This window comes from Cnephaeus nilssonii, assembly GCF_951640355.1.
Source record: "Cnephaeus nilssonii genome assembly, chromosome: Y".
In the NCBI taxonomy this organism is placed as follows: Eukaryota; Metazoa; Chordata; class Mammalia; order Chiroptera; family Vespertilionidae; genus Cnephaeus; species Cnephaeus nilssonii.
This window is the reverse complement of record NC_137096.1, coordinates 4,157,225-4,177,933: the sequence shown is the minus strand read 5'-3', so window position 1 is coordinate 4,177,933 and position 20,709 is coordinate 4,157,225. Positions and strand designations below refer to the sequence as shown.

General features: G+C 45.8%; 1 protein-coding gene and 1 pseudogene across 2 annotated transcripts; both read right to left on the bottom strand.

Moving 5' to 3' along the window:
• Nucleotides 1-66: 66 nt before the first annotated feature.
• LOC307096476 (non-selective voltage-gated ion channel VDAC1-like) lies at nucleotides 67-1,255 on the bottom strand (annotated as a pseudogene). The gene has a single exon. The product of its transcript is annotated as a non-selective voltage-gated ion channel VDAC1-like (transcript).
• Nucleotides 1,256-11,558: 10,303 nt separating this feature from the next.
• On the bottom strand, nucleotides 11,559-18,270 carry LOC307096497 (melanoma antigen preferentially expressed in tumors-like; the record flags this gene model as incomplete). Its single annotated transcript, XM_079766162.1, is given in 5 exon segments — nucleotides 11,559-11,740; nucleotides 11,743-12,113; nucleotides 13,224-13,517; nucleotides 13,519-13,827; nucleotides 18,017-18,270. Coding segments are annotated over 5 exon segments (1,410 nt in total).
• Between the last annotated feature and the right edge of the window lie 2,439 nt (nucleotides 18,271-20,709).

Here is a 20,709-nt window from a genome sequence, read left to right as displayed (position 1 = left end):
ATTTCATACATTTAAGCAATACAAATTTACAAAGTGCTTACAAATCATCATCAGCTTCCGCTTGTAGCCATTTCTCGATAAAAAAGAAACCTGATGTCTCTAGTGGGGCTGCCAACTTCCCCCAAGTCTACAGCTGTGAGGACCTGTTTTTGAAATGGGTTTCTTCTGTACCTCTGAAAGGGTAACACCTTAAAGCTGAATCATCTTTAAACTGGAGGTCTAACATGATAGATATTTAGCAATACTTGCATCCCAGACATACAACATTAAAAGGTACACTAAATTCTGAAGGTAGCTATGCTGCAAAATAGTTTAAAATTAAACGATTGTACAGTGTTCATTTATGCTTGAAATTCCAGTCCTAGACCAAGCTTGTGGCCACCAGCATTGACATTCTTGCCATCCAGCAGAGCTGACAGCATCAGTTTGATACCTGGCTTTAGTGTCTGGGTGTATCCTAACCTTATCAGGCTGGAGTTGTTCACTTTAGCCGAGAAGCAGGCTTCGGGGTCGATCTGGTACTTGGCTGCTATTCCAAAGTGAGTGTTATTGTTTCCTGCTGTCCAGGCGAGGTTAACGGCAGTCTCCAACTTCTTATTCACCTTCTGATAAATGGAGCCACCAAACTCCGTCCCTTCGTTTACGTTAGTGTGAAGCTGGAATTCATCAGTCTTGTAGCCAATGGCAAAGTTGCTCTGGGTCACTCGGGACTTCGCTGTCTTGAAATTCATCTTGTAGCCAGCCAGCCAGCCCTCACCAGGGCGCCCCGGATCGAAGGCCCAGCGATGTTGAAGTCCACATTGCAGCCCAAGTTGATGTGCTCCCGCTTGTACCCTGTCTTGATTTTAGCATTTTTCCCCCCAGTGTTTGGAGAGAAGGATGAATCAAAGGTCAGCTTCAGTCCTCGTGCAAGCTGGTCTTCCACAGTAATCTCCGTGCCTAGTGTGTTGTCCATGTACCATTTCTCTGTAAAGGTCAGACCACACTCAGTCCACCTGTACTTGGTTTCTAGACTGCCATTCACTTTGGTGGTCTCAGTGTTGGCTGAACCTGAGCTTGTAAATCCAGTCCACTCTCAGATTTTGTTTTCAACTCAAGTTTTATTAAGCCAAATCTATAGCCCTTGGTGAAGACGTCCCTGGCGGACTTGCCAAGATCAATATACGTGGGAGGCACAGCCATCTTCTGCTCAGGCAGTGGCGGCAGGCTCCACGGCGGGTACAGCGGGGGCTGCGGCGTGAGGAACCCAGTGAGCAGCGGGGCTCCCTTTTCTTTCTTGTTCTCTTTCTTTCCTCTCTTACTATTTTTTTTCCTTTTCCAAACATAATTTTGGCACTACTTTTTTTCCTCTCTTCTTCTTTCTTTCCTATCTCCTAATTTGCCTTTCTCTGGTGGTCACCTTTATTTGGGCTTATTAATATTGTGAATACACCTCTGTTCAGTGCCTTGTGTGTTGTACATGGTTGGTTGTATTTTGTGCCTTTAAATCAATGCAGGAGAGAGAGAACTACATAACCAGACACCTGGAGAAGAGAGATCATGGGGAGAAAAAGAAACAGCCCACATATGATAGAAAAGCAGGCATCACCAGAAAAGGAAGTAAACAAAATAGAGGCAAGAAACCTGCCAGAGAAATAATTCAGAAAAATGGTCATAAGGTGGCTGAAAAGAATGGAAGACAAATTCGAAAATATGAGTAAGAACCAAGGGGAAATGAAGAAACCCAAGAAGAAATGAAAAATGACATCAGTGCTGTAAAGAACTCAATAGAAAGCATCAAGAATAGACTAGAAGAAGCAGAGTACTGCATCAGTGAGCTAGAAGACAAGGTGGGGAAAAATACCCAAGTAGAGCAACTTCTAGAAAAAAAAAATTAAAAAGCAGGAGGAGAGCATAAGGGAACTTTGGGACAACATGAAACAAAAGAACATTCGCATAATAGGAGTTACAGAAGGAGAGGAAACTGAGCAAGGGATATAAAACCTGTTTGAAGAAATAATTACAGAAATCTTCCCTGATATAGGAAAAAAAAAACAACACACACACAAATCCAAGAAGCTCACAGAGTCCCAAGCAAAATGAACCCCAAAAGACCGACGCCAAGGCACATTATAATTAAATTGGCAAACACCAATGACAAAGTAAGAATCTTAAAATCGGCCAGAGAGAGACAGAAAGTTACATACAAAGGAACCCCCATCAGACTAGCAACTGATTTCTCAACAGAAACTCATCAGGCCAGAAAAGAATGGAATGAAATATACAAAGTCATGCAAAGTAAGGGTCTGAATCCAAGAATACTGTACCCAGCAAGGCTATAAATTAAAATTGAAGGTGAAATCAGGAGCTTCACAGATAAAAAAAGGATTAGGGGAATTTACTACCATCAAACCAGCAATGCAAGAAATGCTAAAGGATCTGCTGTAAAAAAAAAAAAAAAAAGTAATAGGAAGCAAATAAGGAACACCAGGGTAAAGAATAAAAATGGCGACAAATAAGTACCTATCCTATCTAATAAAACAGTAATATGCAAATCATCACTCCGCTACACTCACAAGCCACGCCCACCAGCCATGCCCAGCAGCCAATCAGAAAGCGAATATGCAAATACACCTAACCAAGATGGCTGCAGCCTCGGAGAGCAGCAGTTGTTGGAACTGGGATATTGGAGCTGAAGATCAGAGGGGAAGATCGGAGCCAGCAGGGGTCCCCTGCAGGCGATCAGAGCCAGCTGGGGGTCCTTCCCAGAGCCCAAGCCTCAGCCAGAGGCTTACAGCCTTGGCTGGGGGTGGAGCCAGGCGATTGAGCCAGCTGGGGTCCCCTGCGGGTGATCAGAGCCAGCTGGGGGTCCCTGCCCAGAGACCAAACCTAGAGGCTTGCAGCCTTGGCCGTGGGTGGAGCCGGGCGATAGAGCCAGCTGGGAGTCCCTGCCCAGAGCCCAAGCCTCTGCCAGAGGCTTGCAGCCTTGGCCGTGGGTGGAGCCAGGCGATTGCACCAGCTGTGGGTCCCTGCAGGCAATCGGAACCAGCTGGGGGTCCCTGCCCAGGGCCTGAGCCTCAAACAGAGGCTTGCGGCCTTGGCTGGAGGTGGAGCCAGCTGGGGGTCCCTGCCCAGGGCCTGAGCCTCAAACAGAGGCTTGAGGCCTTGGCCAGGGGCAGAGCCTGGCGATTGAGCCAGCTGGGGGTCCTCTGCCAAGGGCTGGAGGATTTAGGCCTTGGCTGGGGCGGAGCCGGAGATCACAGGAGATAGGTGTGAACTACAGAAGAAATACCTTTTCTGACCGCTCATTGGCTAAGCTCCCTGTATGCCACTGGTAATATTCTTAGTAACTTGGGTATAAGAATCCAAAAAGGTGATCTAGGGCTTTTCCACCACACTCCTGGAGAAAAAAACGAAGGTCCACTGCTGGAGGGCTAAGAAATGTCATAACCTGCCCTACACGGTTTGACTCAGTGGATAATGCCTAGGTTTGCCAATCGCAGAGTCCAGGTTAGATTCTGATCAAGGGCATGTACCTAAGTTGCAGGCTCCTCCCTGGCTGGGGCCCAGGTCAGGGCTCATGAAGGAGGCAAGCAATCTAAGTATTCCTCTCACTTCGATGTTTCTCTCTGTCTTTCCATTTCTCTTTCACGTTCTCTAAAAGTCAATGGAAACATATACTCAGGTGAGGATAAAAAAAAAAAAAAAGAAAGAAATGTCATATTCTATGAAAGACACATCTTGAAAATGCCTAAAGAAAGTTGTCATTTTTCTTGGTGAAGGGACTGGAGTCCGTGTTGATGAAAACACCTTGGTGGCTGCGGTGACTTGCAGTGGCTCCAGCAGCGGGGTGATGGGGCTGGTGCCTTTCCCTGATCAGCCTGGTTGTCTCTCACAAAGGGAGGCCAGACTGCGGCTTAGGCCCGCTCCATATGGGGAGCAGGCCTAAGCCGTCAGTAGGACATCCCCTGAGGGCTCCCAGTATGTGAGAGGGGGCAGGCTGGGCTGAGGAGATCTCCCATCCCCAGTGCACGAATTTCGTGCACCGGGCCCCTAGTCAATAATAACTTTAAATGTAAATGGATTAAATGCCCCAATCAAAAGACATAGGGCAAAGGATTGGAGAAAAAAAAAACTAGACCCATATATCTGCTGTCTACAAGAAATCCACCTCAGGAAAAAAGATGCACACAGACTGAGGGTGAATGGATGGAAAAAGGTTTTCCAGATGAATGGAAATGGAAAAAAAAAGCTGGGATAGCAATACTTATATCTGACAAATTAGATCTCAAAGTGAAGGACATAAAAAGAGATAAAGAAGGCCACTTCATAATACTAAAGGGAGCAATCCAACAAGAAGAAATAACTCTGGTAAACATATATGCACCCAATACATGAGCACCCAAATACATAAAAAAAAACTCCTGGAGGATATCAAGGGAGAGATTGACAGCAATACAATCATAGTAGGAGACTTTAATACCCACAATCACCATTGGACAAATCCTCTAAACAAAAAATCAGCAAAGAAACATCAATCCTAAATGACTCACTAGACCAGATGGAATTAATTGACATCTTCAGAACATTTCACCCCAAAGCCATAGAACATACATTCTTCTCAAGTGCACATGGGTCATTTTCAAAGATAGACCATATGTTGGGTCATAGGCTAAGTCTCTTCAAATTCAAGAAGATAGAAATTATATCAATCATCTTCTCAGATCACAGTGGCATAAAACTGGAAATTAACTACAATAAAAACAATCCAAAAAAATCAAACACATGGAGACTAAACAGCATGCTATTTAACAATGACTGAGTAACCAGAGAGACCAAGGAAGAAATAAAAAACATCATGGCAACAAATGACAATAAAAACACAACAATCCAAAATCTATGGGACACAGCGAAAGCAGTCTTGAGAGGGAAGTTCATAACTCTACAAGCCTACTGCAAAAAACAAGAAACAATGGTAATAAATTACTTAACCCAACAATTCAAAGAGTTAGAAAAAGAGCAACAAGAAAACCCCAGTGTAAGCAGAAGGAAGGAAATAACAAAGATCAGAGCGGAGATAAATGACATAGAGACCAAAGAAACAATACAAAAGATCAACAAAACCAAGAGCTGGTTCTTTGAAAGGATAAACAAGATTGATGAACCTCTAGCCAGGCTCACCAAGAAGCAAAGAGAGAGAGGACCCAAATAAACAAAATCAGAAATGAAAGAGGAGAAATAACAACAGACTTCACCAAAATACAAAGGATTGTTAAAAAAATACTATGAACAACACTATTCCAACAAACTGGACAACCTGGAGGAAATGGACATATTCCTAGAAAAATATAACCTTCCAAAACTCAATCAGGAAGAATCTAAACCTCTCAATTGGCCAATAACTATGGAAGATATTGAAGCAGTCATCAAAAAGCTTCTGGCAAAAAAAAAAAAGCCTGGGGCCATATGGCTTCACAGGGGAGTTTAATCAAACATTCAAAGAAGTTTGAATTCCAAAAAATTCAAGAGGAAAGAATACTTCTAAGCTCCTTCTATGAAGCCAGCATCACCCTAATACCAAAACCAGATAAAGACAACACAATGAAAGAGAATTATAGGCCAATATCTCTCATGAACATAGATGCCAAAATCCTCAACAAAATTCTAACAAACAGGATCCAGCAGTACATCAGAAAGATCATACACCATGAACAAGTAGGATTTATCCCAGCAATGCAAGGATGGTACAATATCCACAAATCAATAAAAGTGTTACATCACATAAACAAATTGAGAGATAAAAATTTGTCATATCAATTGATGCAGAAAAAGCATTTTACAAAATCCAACACCCTTTCTTGATAAAAACTCTCAACAAGGTGGGAATAGAAGGATCATACCTCAACATAATAAAAGCTATATAGGATAAATTCACAGCTAACATCATATCAATGGGCAAAAACTAAAACCATTTACCCTCAGAACAGGAACAAGACAGGTATCTCTCACAACTCCTGTTCGACATAGTACTAGAAGTATTAGCCATTGCAATTAGACAAGAAGAAATAAAAAGGCATCCAAATTGGAAAAGAAGAAGTAAAGCTGTCCTTATTTGCAGATGATATGATATTGTACATAAAAAACCCATAAAACTCTGTCAAAAAACTAATAGACTTAATAAATAAATTCGGCAATGTAGCAGGATACAAAATTAACGCCAAGAAATCAATGGCATTTATATACACCAATAGTGAACTTACAGAAAGAGAGACTAAAAAAGTAATCCCATTTACCATCGCACCAAAAAAGTTAAGATACCTAGGAATAAACTTAACTAAGGAGGTAAAAGACCTATACACCAAAAAATACAGGACACTAAAAAATGAGATAGAGGAAGACATAAACAGATGGAAGAACATACCATGTTCATGGACTGGTAGGATCAACATCATTAAAATGTCCATACTACCAAAGCAATCTATAGATTCAGTGTACTCCCCATTAAAATAACAACGGCATATTTCACAGACCTAGAAAGAACTCTCCAAAAATTCATCTGGAATAAAAAAAGACCCCGAATAGCCACAGCAATCCTGAGAAAGAAGAATAAAGTAGGTGGGATCTCCATACCATATTTCAAGCTGTATTACAAAGTCACTGTTCTCAAAACAGCCTGGTACCGGCACGAGAACAGACATATAGACCAATGGAATAGAATAGAGAATCCAGATATTGACCCAAACCACAATGCTCAATTAATATTTGACAAAGGTGGCATGAACATACAATGGAGTCAAGGCAGTCTCTTCAACAAATGGTGTTGAGAAAATTGGACAGTGACATGCAAAAAAATGAAACTAGATCACCAACTTACACCATACACAAAAATAAACTCAAAATGGATACAAGACTTAAACATAAGATGGGAAACCATAAAAATACTAGAGGAATCCACAGGCAGCAAAATCTCAGACATATGCCAAAAGAACTTCTTCTCTGATACTGCCCCTAGGGCAATTGAAGCTAAAGAGAAAATAAACAAATGGGACTACATCAAAACAAAAAGCTTTTTTACTGCAAAAGAAATGATCAACAAAACATCAAGAAAGCCCACATATGGGAGAACATATTTGCAAATGTTATCACTGATAAAGGTTTAATCTCCAACATCTGCAGGCAACTTATACAACTTAATAAAAGGAAGATAAACAATCCAATAAAAAAATGGGCAACGGACCTAAATAGAATCTTTTCAAAGGAAGACAGAAGGAAGGCAAAGAGACACATGAAAACATGCTCAAAGTCACTAATTATCCGGGAGATGCAAATCAAAATGACAATGCAGTACCATATCACACCTGTCAGAATGGTTATCATCAACAAATCAACAAAGGACAACTGTTGGCGAGGATGAGGAGAAAAAGGAACCCTCGTGCACTGCTGGTGGGAATGGAGACTGGTGCAGTCACTGTGGAGAACAGTATGGAGTTTCCTCAAAAAATTGAAAATGGAACTCCCATTTGACGCAGTAATACCACCCCTAGGAATATATCCTAAGAAACTAGAAACACCAATCAGAAAGGATATATGCACCCCTATGTTCATAGCAGCTCAATTACAATAGCTAAGATTTGGAAACAGCCTAGGTGCCCGTCAGCAGATGACTGGATCAGAAAACTATGGTAAATCTACACAATGGAATACTATTCTGCCATAAAAAAGAAGGAATTCTTAACATTTGCAGCAACCTGGATGGAACTGGAGAGTATTATGCTAAGTGAAATAAGCCAGTCAATGAAAGAAAAATACCACATGTTCTCACTCATTTTTGGATAATAAAGAACATTATAAACTGATGAACAAAAAGATAGATACAGAGGCAGTAAAGCATTAAACAGACTGTCATATTACAGTGGGAAAGTTAGGGAGAGGTGGGGAAGATAAGAGATCAACTGCAAGAGTTGTATGCATGCATATAAGCATAACCAATGGACGCAAAACACTGGGGGATGAGAGCATCTATGGAAGTGGGGGGGATTGGTAAGATATGTAAACATATAATACCTTAATAAAAAAATGAAAAAAAGAAAGAAAAATACAAACTCCCAAACTGAATTAGCCTAAGTACCCATCAGCAGATAAATGGATTAAAAACTGTGGGTTACATCTACACAACAGATACTACACTGCTGTGAAAAGGAAGGAAATCTTTCCATTCAAAAAAAAGCAAAATAAGCTAGGCAGACAAAGAAAAAATATCACATTACCTCACTCATTTGTGGAATGTAATGAACAACCTAAACTAACCAACAAAAATAGATCCAGAGACAGAGAAGCATGGAACTAACTGTCAAATGTCAGAGGGAAGTCAGGAGGCTAGGTGTGGTAAGAGATCAACCAAAGGATTTGCATGTATGCAAATAAGCATAACCAATGGACCCAGATACTAGGGAGGTGAAGGCATGTGATGAGGGTGGGAGTGGCCCGGGAGAGCACAATGGGGAAAAAATGATACATATGTAATACTATATGTAATACTTGAAACAATAAAGAATTTTAAAAAAATGAGATCCTAGAAATATATCTTTTATTATTTATTTATTTATTTATTTATTTATTTATTTATTTATTTATTTATTTATTTATTTTTACATAGAGGAAGGGAGAGGTATAGAGAGTTAGAAACATTGATGAGGAGAAACATGGATCAGCTGCCTCCTGCACACCCCCTACTGAGGATGTTCCCGCAACCAAGGTACATGCCCTTGACCTGAATCAAACCTGGGACCCTTGAGTCCGCAGGCCGATGCTCTATCCACTGAGCCAAACCTGTCAGGACGAAATATACCTTTTAAATATAGTACTTTGATTAACATACATACCTAAATTCCGCAATCTCCCAAAAACTTCATGATGGTTGATCTTTTAGCCAAATCAACATAACTTATGTAAATATAACTAAGCCATTGTAATTGCTCCATATAAAACTCTTTGGATGTCTGGCATTATTTTTGTAAACAAGTCTGAAGCCATGTATTCCACCACGATGTCTGGCAATGATGAGCCCTGACACAAACTAAACAGCCACAAGACACAGTTTCCACCTTAAGGAATCACTTGAGGTTTCTGAGTCCAAAATATTTCCACTTATGTATGCACCACTGCCTCATTCCCAATGTTTGAGATTCAGCAAACATCCCTTGACCCCCTTAATTTTATGAGTAAAAACAATATCCCCTGCTCATACAACCTCCAAAAATAATTATCTCCCATATTTCTCCTCTAATCTTTTTGTGCATGATTGTACTTATTTTCTTTCGCTTGCATATTTGTTATTTTTATCATCTATTTATATATATTTAAAAAGTCAGTGACTGGAACACCATAACAACCAGAACAACTGGTCACTATGAGGCCCACTGCGACCAGCAAACCAGCTGGCTCTGGGGGTGGGCTCAGCTGGCCAACTCTCCCCTCTCCCTGACCATCCCCAACCCTGATCCCATGCCACCACAATAGGGAGCAGGGCCAGCCAACCTCCTGCAGCCCCTCCCTCCAACCATGCCCACCCCAGATTGGCCCCCTCACCTTGATCAGGGGGAGAGCAGGCTGTAATCCCTCCCCCTGGCCAGACCAGCCCTCAATGGACCCCCACCACCACTATGGGCCCACAGCCTCTCCTCCTGGAGAGCTCTGCCCCCAATTGGTCCCCCACTCTGATCAGGGGCAGGACTGGTTAGCCAACTAACCATGACCTCTTCCCCAGCCACTGGCCCCTACAGGGCCCCCCTAACCCCATTTATGGACAGGGCCCACTGGCCCACTGTCCACAGCCCTTCCCCATGGCTGGCCCCAACCCCAGTCAGCCCCCATCACCCTGATCTGAGAACGGCACCTCATCCCAGCAAGCTCTGCCACACACACACCAATAGGGGGCGGGGCTTGCTGGCCATCTCCAGCAGTCTCCTCCTCCTGACAAGCCTGGCCCCAATCAGCCCCACTGGGGCTGAGCCCGCCAGACTGCATTCTTACACGAATTCATGCACTAGGCCTCTGATAGAAAATAAGTGCCCAATAAATGGGGATTTTTGTCTTATTCAGAATCATTATGTAACACAGAGTGTAGGCTACTAAATATCACTTTAAAGTAGACATCCTACCTAATAATAGAAAAATATTCAAATTGACCGCACCTTCGCTATGCCCAAGCCATGCCCACCAGCCAAGCCACGCCCACCAGCAATCAGGACGAGCATGCAAATTACCCCTACCAAGATGGTGGTTAATTTGCGTATCAAGACAGCTTAGAAAGAAGCCAAGAGCTTCAGAAGGGAGCAAAGCTGCGGAGAAGCAAGCAAGCCGGGGAGAGGAAAAGGGAGGAGTGGAGGCGGGGCCAGGGGAGAAGGAAGGAGAGCGGGAGGGCTGGCGGAGAAGGCGGGGCGGGGCGGGGGAGAAGAAAGGAGCCCAGGCGGGGCCGGGGGAGAAGGGAGAAAAGCAGGTGGGCTGGTGGAGAAGGCGGGGCAGGGGAGAAGGCAGGAGAGCAGGCAGGGAGGGGTAGAGTGCAGCAGGAAACCCTAATGCAGGATTCTTCCTGCAATGGGAACGCTAGTTTAGTAATAATGTCTATACAAACTACATTTTCTTTTGCTTAGAAACTAGGGAAACAAAACCAACTATTCTTCATAAATCAAATAAATGGACTTCTGAACTCAAGAAAAATCATGAGACACATCCAACTCTTAGCTGCCATCAAAACCTAAAAGATAAAGGTAAAATAAATGTACTGACCTTCTTCAATGAACCATAAAAAAAAAGCTCTCCAAATAAAGGAGAGTTATGTACTGGAAGCCATTGAATTATCAACAACTTAATATATGGTATAATGAGCATATACACAAATTAACTTAAATATAAGATTTAAAAATTGTAGCAAAAGCACAAACTCGGTTACCGATGTAGAAATCTGCATATGTTTCCTTGATCTGGGGAAAAGTGATTCTAATAAATCCAAAAGAACAAGGCTAAAATAATGTTAGGATATATTGGAAATGTCTGAAAATATAATAGAACCAAAGAAAATATGTACCAAAAAAGAGGCCATAATGGAGTAACTTTGAGAGATACTTGTGCAACAAGTACCAAGAACTTTGAAGGAAATAGGACACACTTACATTGGCTAGACTTTAAGATCAAGGAAGAATAAGACTATTTCCTTCATGAGTACATTAAAGACTCAATAAAAGGAACTCTCATTCACTACTTGAAATTAAATCAGGATATATATATATATAATTCCCCCCCCCCCAAATCAGTCTGGTTGCACAATTTAAAAATAATAAACCAGAGAAAAGTTAGGTGCAGGAAGGTCAATTATTTATGTCATGCCCCATCTACTTAGGACCCATCTCCCCAAGGAAACCATCAACCCCCCATGTCTGCATTTCCCCCCACCACTGAGTAGTTGTCTGAAACTGGATGCTGTGTTCCTTTACGATTCACTTATGTCTAGGCTTCAGTGTCCAAGAGCCCAGAGTAAAGTCTATGAGATGTGCACCCAGCTAGACAGACATGTAACAGGGTCACAGAATGGGATTTGGGTTAGAGAAGGTTATACAGCCACAGTGAGGACAGGGGTAAGCACAGAACCAGACCATGCCAGGCCGCCCCAACTCCTGGAGCATATGCTTCAGCATGGCATGCACCTGGGCAAGTCGGCCCAGGTGGATGGTGCTGCTTCTTTCCTCGTAACTCTCCAGGGGTCAGGATACAGCACGCAATTCAGCTTGCTCAGCCCAACGGTGTGGCGAAGCAGGTGCTCCAGGACGGTCATGGAGATGGTGTTTTCACAAAAACTTAGGGTCATGAGCTGAGAGCAGTGGCTCAGGGCAGGCAGGAGGTCCATGAACTGGGGGTCCATGATCCCACACTCATCCATGTTCATGTCCTGCAGGGTGGGGGCGGCTCTCCCTAACAGAAATTGGAGGGGCCCAGAACTGATGTTGGTCAGGTTGAGCCTCCTGAAACTCAGGACTTTCAGCTGACTGACATTCTGGTGCTCGGAGAGATGTCTCAAGTCACTCTCTAAAAGCATGCAGTTAGTGATGGACAGTGTCTCCAACGGGGGCTTCAGGCAGCTGGGGAGACATAGAGCAGTTAGGTGAGGGGGATGGACCTGGGGGGCAGAGTGAAGTGAGCATGAGCCAGGCCTTAAGGTAAAGAGGCCCATGTCACCAAAGCCTAAAGTCTTCCAGATGATGCTCAAACCCACAATGTTGCTCAGTGAAAGAGTCAGTGCAAATTTGAGTGGAATCCTATCTCCATCCCTTATCTGCTCTACGAGGGATTCAATTGGATGAAACCTCGCACTCTCCAATTGCTCATCTGTCACCAGGAGCACATCATACACCCCACCCTCATACACACAGGTGTTGTGAGCATGAATGATGGGAGGTAAAGGTGGGGGGAGCTCAGAAAGGAGCCTGACCCAATGTCTCAAGCAGGAGGCAACCAGTGAACTTTAGTATTGGAGACATGACCCGAAATGCCTTCAATTTGGGCTCCCTTCCAGCCACAGCCTGGGTACCTGTCTCCCTCATCTCTTAGCCCATGAGGCTACTGGCATAGTTGCAGAAAGGGCTAATCTGGACACGGTCGGGCAACATCCAAGGGGGGGGGGGCTGCCACCCTGCAGGAACTTAGATCACTGCATTTTCTACAAACCACCTATCCCTTTTCATGATTCCTCCCTCCAGAATCCTGCATTTACCAGGCATTCCCTTAGCAGGAGCCTTTGGCAAGCTTTGGCAGACAGGTGATTCGAGGCAGATTTGGATTGAAAGTCTGCCATCACCAAATCGCTAAGTGTGGACCGTAACCCCTGAAACCTCACCTCTGATGGGCTTTCCTCTCCTCACTGCCATCCTCACTTGGTTCCATTGCATAATCTTCCCTCAGACACCACTAAGAAGGATTCCCAAGCTACCATCACTTGCCCGAAGCCCCTGTTACCTCGATTCCTAGCAAGGAGTCTCTTTAATAGCATCTTTCTTAGTTCATACATCCTACCTTAGTCTGGGGGTGTTTTACTTGACAACATGTAAGGTGACAGAGCAGTGAACAAGACACTGACTGTGACTCAGGCTCTCTAGCACTGCTGATGGATGGCACATAGGAGGTCCCGACACTGTGGACTGATATGAGAAGGGGCTCACTCTGGTCTGCAGGGAAACCTCGCCACCCTTCACTTGAGGATCTGGTCCAGGCGGCCTTTGAGGAAGGAGACATCATCCAAATAGAGCTCCTGGAGGCGGGACAGGCTGAGGAACTGAGAGCTGACCAGGCTAACACACTGCTCCTGTTGCTCCAAGGTGGTGTGAGAAGACGTAAAGACATGGGAGAGGAGGAACCGACGCAGATTGCCCATCTGGCCCAGGTAAGGAGCAAACTTCCTCAGAGTAGACAGCTTCCAGGTACAATTTACCTCCAAATCCTGGACAGAGTTGAGCTGCACCATATCCAGGATGTTAATGTTTCCCTTCGACTGCAAAAACCTTCAGGTTCTTACAGCAAAGATGCAGCAAACCTCTCCTCTCACTGACTTTCTTAACAAGGTAGCTGAGGGAATCATCAAGGACACCTTTCTTGAGGCAAAGATCTAAAAACAACTCCACCAGGGCCAAGGGTGGATGTGGCCCCGCCTTTAAGCTATCCACTATGCCCCTCTTCCTCATGGGCTGTGGGGCATCAGGCTCCAGCAGTGAGCACACATCAGCTCTGGTTCTAGCCCACACGATCCAGAAATCCTGATGAGCTCTCTTCTGTAAATTCAGGAGCTGCAGTTTCCACCTCCTGTGGAGAAAATAGGATGTACACTGGGGTGAATTAAGATAACAGGGAATGAGACCATGGCTATGAGTCTAGGAATTTGGGCACCTGAGTCAGACACCTGACGGGACTTTTACTCCACACCCCAGAAATCAGCTGCTCCTTGCACTACTGGGATCCTTCGTGGTCCCCATTTCTGGTACCTTTAGGTGCCACCAGGAAGGGTGGGCTCATGTCCCTTCGGTCACCCTCTGCATCTTCATCAGCCCTACATATCTGAAGCCTGTTCCCAGAATGACCCCAGCAGTGGCTCCAAGGCCTCCCTGACCTCTCCCATTGGCCCTGCACTCTCCCATATCCCAGATGTAACTGCTCAAATACCCAGGGCCCAACCAGGCTACTGAATCAAGCAGGGCATCGAGCCCATCGAACACAGCCTGCAAGATATCATGGTAAGGCTCCCGATGGTTCATCAGGGCCCCAGAGGGAGGCAGGGGAAGGGCCAAGCCTGCGCCATGGCCTTCAGGACTTTACTTTCAGAGAGCAGGGAAACTTGCCCTGTAAACCTCTATGAATGGCACACATCAAAACAGAAATCAAAACGTTTTGGATTAAGGCAAACCTGCATCTAGAGGCCAAAGCAAAGTCTGCTCATTTGTAAGGAAAGAAAGGACAATTCTCTGTGGGACCTTCGCCTGCAAGTCCTTGGGGACCACCTTAGGCTCCTGACTCACCAGAGTGGACATGGTGCAGGGAGCCCTCTGCTCATACCTGGGCAGTGACTCTCATGCTCTAGCCTCTGATCCCTCTTCAGCCTCCTCAGAAACCATTATACCCCATCTGGCCCCACCTTCCTTTTGAGATCCTAGAAGAAATGGAAACTTCCAACTGAAAGCTGAACCTTAGTACTGGATCTCCAGGCAGTTAACCTGATTGGGTTTTGCACTCTGCACACCTCCAACTTAATCCTAGATCCATTCATGAAAGGAAAAGAAAATGAAACCAACCTGGAAGTAGACTTGATGGGGGTGTTGGTGCCACATCAAAATTCCTTAATGTTCATGTTAACACACCATTAGGAAGACAGGGTATCCTCTCAAGAGAAAAAGGAATACAATGCAACAGTATTGAGTACCAAATAGTCCCTGACACTTGATGTTACCTCAATTGCAAATCTGTGCCCATTCAAAGAGGAACAGAGGGACAGTTGGTCTTCCAGATTTTGAGGATCAAGCCTTCCCCAAAGGAGGTAGGGCCAAAATCACATCTAGGGATTGATCAGGAGAAGGGAGGGGCTGCAAGTTTGTAATGGGACCAAGGGAATCACCCAAGGCAAGGTGCACACTTGGGAAAATCAAAGGCTCTGACTGGATAAACTTGAGAACTTAAAAGGCTGGTGGTTAAGAAGAAAATATGGTGCATCCCTAAAACCCAAGCTGTTGGGGAGTACAGGCAGGAGGTTCAATCACCCTCCCTCTGTGGAGGTAAAGGGCATTTCCTCCAGAAGAACCAGATGAGCTCAGCAAACTGGCTTGAGAAAATTAAATGTAAAAATGTGGGCTGTGCAGAGGCCAGAGGAGAGGTGTGGCAGCGGAACCTGGGAAGTGACTTATCCAATTCTGAAAGCCATTGAGGGGAGAGAGTCCTGGGCTCTTTGGAATCTTGGAGGCACAGAGAAAAATACACGTGGGCCAAAACACCTATGTATCCTTATCAAGGAGCAGCTCCCAGAGGGCATTTTCTTTGGCTCAGGCCTCTTTGTTCACATCCTGACCTTCCACAGGCAGCAGATTAGGCCCAGGCAAGTTCCAGGAGGCTGGCCCTAAACCTGACTGCCAAAGTCTGTATGGATAACTAATGTTTGCTAAACCCTATAAAACAACCCATGCAAATTGGCTTCAAAAAGTTCCCTCTTGGACCAGGCCTAAAATGCTCACTCAGATTGTGAGGGAAGAGTGTCCTCTCTCAGGATTTAGCATAGTGCACAGATATACCTTCCCCTTCAAAAGATTTCAAGCTGTACTAGTATTTGACATGTAAGGACATGCCATATTTTGAGATATCCCCATGATGCACTGAGTCAGACATTGGATCTTTTGAAATTGAGAGAGACAGACACATAGAGAGGCAGAAAGAGACTGAGAGACAGTGAGATAGCAAGAGACAGAGAGAGATAGACAGAAAGAGAAATACAGAGATTGAGAGACAAAGATAGAGAGAGACAGAGTGAGACAGAGAGAGACAAAAATAGAAGAGACAGAGAGAGAGAAAGGCACAACTTTTCAGCAGGCTCTTCTCTACCCCCTGCAATGTGATGCCCAAATAACTCTCATATTCCAGGGAGAGGGACCATGTGACAGATTAGTACAATGGTATTGACCAGAAAATTTCATACTGGTTGATTAGATTTCTGGAAGTGGTTAAAACTGTAATGAGTTCAGGAAGTGAATCTAGATTTGTATCCTGGGCTTTTAGCATGAGTGGTGCCATCTGGGGGCTGTATTTCTCTTTAACACCAACATTACATGTACCAGGCAGAAACTGGAAAATTGTAGGCACTCAAGCTCAGGCAGCTTCTATGAGATCCCAGTGCCCACGAGATACAAGGAGGCAGGAGGGACCACTTAGAATGACCTAGAAACAAAGTCTAAGCTGAACATGCCTTCTTCCTGAGCAAGAACCACTCCTCTTCCCATCCCCACGCAGAGCCTGCTTTCCCAGGGCATGAGCTGTGGCACTGGAGGCAGGAGCACATCTGCATCAAGGGCTGTCCTTCCTGCCCAGTATTGGACAGGCCCCGCCGACTCCCAGCACTCATACATGAATTTGGGGGATGTTTTTACCACATCCTGGTCACCTGTCACCTGCTGTCATCATCGCCCTCACTTATGTATAGGCCACAGTAGTCTCTGAGCACATGAGTGGGTCCATCCTGCCTCCCTACCTTCTCCAGTCACAGAATTCCTTCTGGGATCCCAAAGTATCTGCCCTTTCCACCGTTTTTCTTTTGTAGATGTGGGGTGTCATTAGAATGTGCTCCCAAGTCTAGGAAACCACTTTATTCATCCCTGGAATGTCAGCCAACCTCCCAAATGCTTGATGCTGGGGACACCCACTGATGACAGAAATCCGCAGTTCCCCCCAATTCATCTGAGCTGTTTTGGAGAACATGACAGGCTAGAATGTGCAGAAGGAAAAACAACATCCCAGCTACTTTCCTGGATTCAGAATGGCACCGAGGATGCAGGAGGATGCCCTTCCTGGGTTCCAGAGGAAGCCCTGCCTCTGTGGGCCTTCACAGGCCCTGGGGATCAGTCCCCATGTATGGGCTTTCCCACATTCAGCTCTCTTAACCCAGCCTTTGACCAGACAAGCTTCCACCTTGCGTCTTTCCCTCTGAAGTCAGACCTCTTCTTACCCTGACGTATATTGTCCTCTGTGCCTTTTAGAAACTCAAAAGTCTCTGCTCACACTACCTGCCCTGCCTGTGCCCAAAAAGGCCTGGTTTCACCTCAGACCCAGTGACATCTAGACTAAACAATGGACTGCCCGTCTTTCTTCCTCCACAAGGAGGGCATGCCTGACGTCCAGGGCACGCCTGGCTCTAGCCATTTAATGCCAAGGGAGGTGCTTCTAGAGGCACAGGAGAGGTGGGTGGGGATGATCACTCCCTCCATGCTGGAGGGAATGGGAAGAGAATGGCCCAGAGACTCCCATGAGGAACCTTAGAATGAGGGACAGGAGGGAAATGGCAGCAGAGCAGGGGCCAGTCTTCCTGTCTCTGACAGAGCCGTATCCCTTAAATATTGGGGACCTATCTACTGGATTGTGCAGTTGGGGAATGGGTTTGGGATGCACGGGTGGCATTTTGGGTGAGGACTTAGAAGCTGGGAGTGTCCTGAGGGTCTGGGTTTATTTGCCCTGGCCTAGATGAGGTATCAGTGACTTTCCCAGACGCCCAACCCCAAAGGCACAGAGTCATGCCAATGGAGAGTGCAGAGTCAGGGGTGGGGGGAGGGTCAAGCACAGATCCTGGACACAAAGATGAGGAGAGGTATGGAGGGAAGTGGACGGCCCAATCATGGCATTTAGGTCTGCAGAGGGATGCTCCTGGTGATGTTTGCACTTCTGCCTCATTAGTCGGTAAGAATTATGCTTCTGACCAGAGAAGGAGAGAACGGCGTCTGCTACTGCATCCCTGGAATCCACTGACCCTAAATCTCCAACTCCAAGCCATAGGAAGCCCATTGTGGCTGAGAGCAAAACCAGATGCTCTAGGTTGTACAGCCCGTTCCACTGCAGTGCATTCCCCTGGAGGGGTGCCATAAGCCTCAGGGTCACAGAAGGACAGGCTCCATGCTGGACAGGAAAACCGCTATGCCCTGTGTTGAGTGCTGGCAGGAGGCACTGGCACAGAGTGGACATGTTCTCAGGGATGTCCCGGGTCAGCGGATCCTCACCGGCCATAGCCAGACCCCTCTGTTCTCCTTCAATCCTTGATTTACTCACAAAGATTCCTGAGTGCCTAAGGTACATCCACTGCTACTCTGGGTCATTGGCAGGGACACCTCATGAGAATGTCATGGTCTCCTTCAGAGCATCTCTGAGTCATGGACCCTCACTCTATTGGGTAGACAAACGAAAAAAAAACAAGTGAGCTGAAAAATGGGTAAATCACAGACTGGTGTTGGTTTGCACAGTAGAGCAGGGCACAAAGAATGGTACCTCGAACTAATACAGTGCCAGCAATCTTAATAACCATTGGAAAAGTTACTTTTCAATGGCCATTATAAATTTTTGTCACAACACTAAAAACTCTGTTATAAATATACCATACATGTAAGTAAATAAAGTAGTAAAACCACTATTTAGCACCCTGTGATTTTAAATGTTTGATGATTAAAAACTGAAATGAGCCTTTGTAAAAGGTTTTCAAGGGTAGTTTAAACATGGCTTGCGGTTCTTCTGATCATACAAGTTTCCACACAGAGTGGGAATCTTTTCCATGCACTGGTGAACTGTCACACTGCTTTCTATGTTTGGATTACCTTCCAAGGTCCCATCCTTCCTGCTGCCTACGTGGGGACCTGTCTCTGGATGAGTTCCTTTAGTGTGAAGCTTTCTGCCCTCATGGCTTCCTCGGGAACCTCTCCATCCTTTTTTTGGTCACAACCATGTTCCTCATTTACACTTCTCTGAGAGCTGGCATTGTAACCTTGAAGCTGGATTCTGAGTCACTATGGTGAGTAAAAGAAATGCCTCATGTTTGGCAGAATTTAAGAAATTACCGATGCATTTCACTTTCCTAGTCCCATTTCTTATCTCTCAAGACATGAGACCTTGGCAGGGGCCTTAAATTGACTTCATTTTCCATGTGCAGTAACTGAGGCTTGAACGAGTGAGTCACCTGCACTCATATCTCGGAGTGGGTCATGGGATGGTGACACAGAACAAGGCCCCGGTTCCTGGTCTAAGGCTCCCATGGCCATCACCTGTGCCAGCCTGATGGGGGTGTGCCTAGAGAAGTCACCAGAGGATGGGAACATGCCACTCTATGGATGGCAACGGTGGACAAGATCAGGGTCATGGGCAGAGAGCAGGAGTCTCCATTTAGGTGACAATCACCCACCACAATCCAGGTGCTCAGCAGGTCTGTGCTCAGCCCTGGTGTATGAACCCAGCCAGGTCTTCCAGGAGGATGGGGATGGGATGGTGGGATATTCCCAGCGAGAACCAGGAACGACGCGCAAGCTCACAAATTGGGTGTCACCCTCAAGATCTGGGCAGCAGATGTGCTTGGAGGCCCCTCCCATATCTGAGGGAGAGGGTATGAAAGGGGTGGGGAGCCCAGCCCAGCCCCGGGCTACAGGAGGCATAGCTCCAGGTCGTCTCCCCCTTGGCCTGGGCTCTGCTCTGCCCCTCCTCTTCACCCTCTGCACAGGTGGGTCATATTAAAGATGGCACCTTCTGGCAGCCCAGGGCTGACCCTGCTCTCTGCCCCAACCTACTCTGGAGTCATGGCCTTGACCTCTCCTCTCAGGTCCTGGGACCAATATGTCGTTTCATAGCCACTCTCAGTGTGGCTGAGACAGGTAACACGAGGGGTTACAACTAGGTGGCCTTAGTACCAGCAGCATCTGTGTGCAGCCTGATACTCCCAATGCATGAGGGCCTGGTCTATCCAGCCCCCTTCCCCAGCTCCAAGGCCTCCCTGACCTCCTTGGGCTGTAGCCAGAGGACAAGATGTGCTCTATTGGTACTTTGTTTCAAGAAGCATCCCTTACCCACAGTGGTGCAAGCTCAGGGGAAGAGAGACCAAAACCTACTGACACCAAACACCAGTCAAGTAAGTCTGAGGGCTCTCATGCCAGCCCTGCTCTGAGCAGAGTTGCTGAACATGGCGTGCCTAACACACTACAGCTTCTTGTCTCTCACTCGCTCTCCATTACCTCATGAAAAGGCAATAGAATAAATGATTTCCTGGGGGAATGACCTGAGAATATAAGGGTTGCTCCTGTTTCTGCTCCCCAGGAGGTGCCTGAGGATGCAGATCCCACCTATTTCCTGATGATGAGAATGGGAGAGGTGCAGGGCTCCTCCAGGACCCAAGGCGGCTCCCATAACCAGCTCACCTGAGGATGTCTTCCTTTCACACTGATTCAGCTCAGAATGGCCTCAGGCCCTCCAGAACTTGGTGGCCCTGGTGTCCTATGGTCTCAAGTCACCTGCGTCCACCCAGGTCTGAGAATAAGAACCAAATGCTCCCCAAACAAGGAAAGAGAATGTCAATGCACGCATACAGGAAGCCCTGGGCTCCTGTGAAAATCTTTGAAAACACTGAGGAGGAAACTGAAAACTGGAGACACGCCCTGGCTGGTTGGGCATCTTCCTGAGCATGGAAGGTCA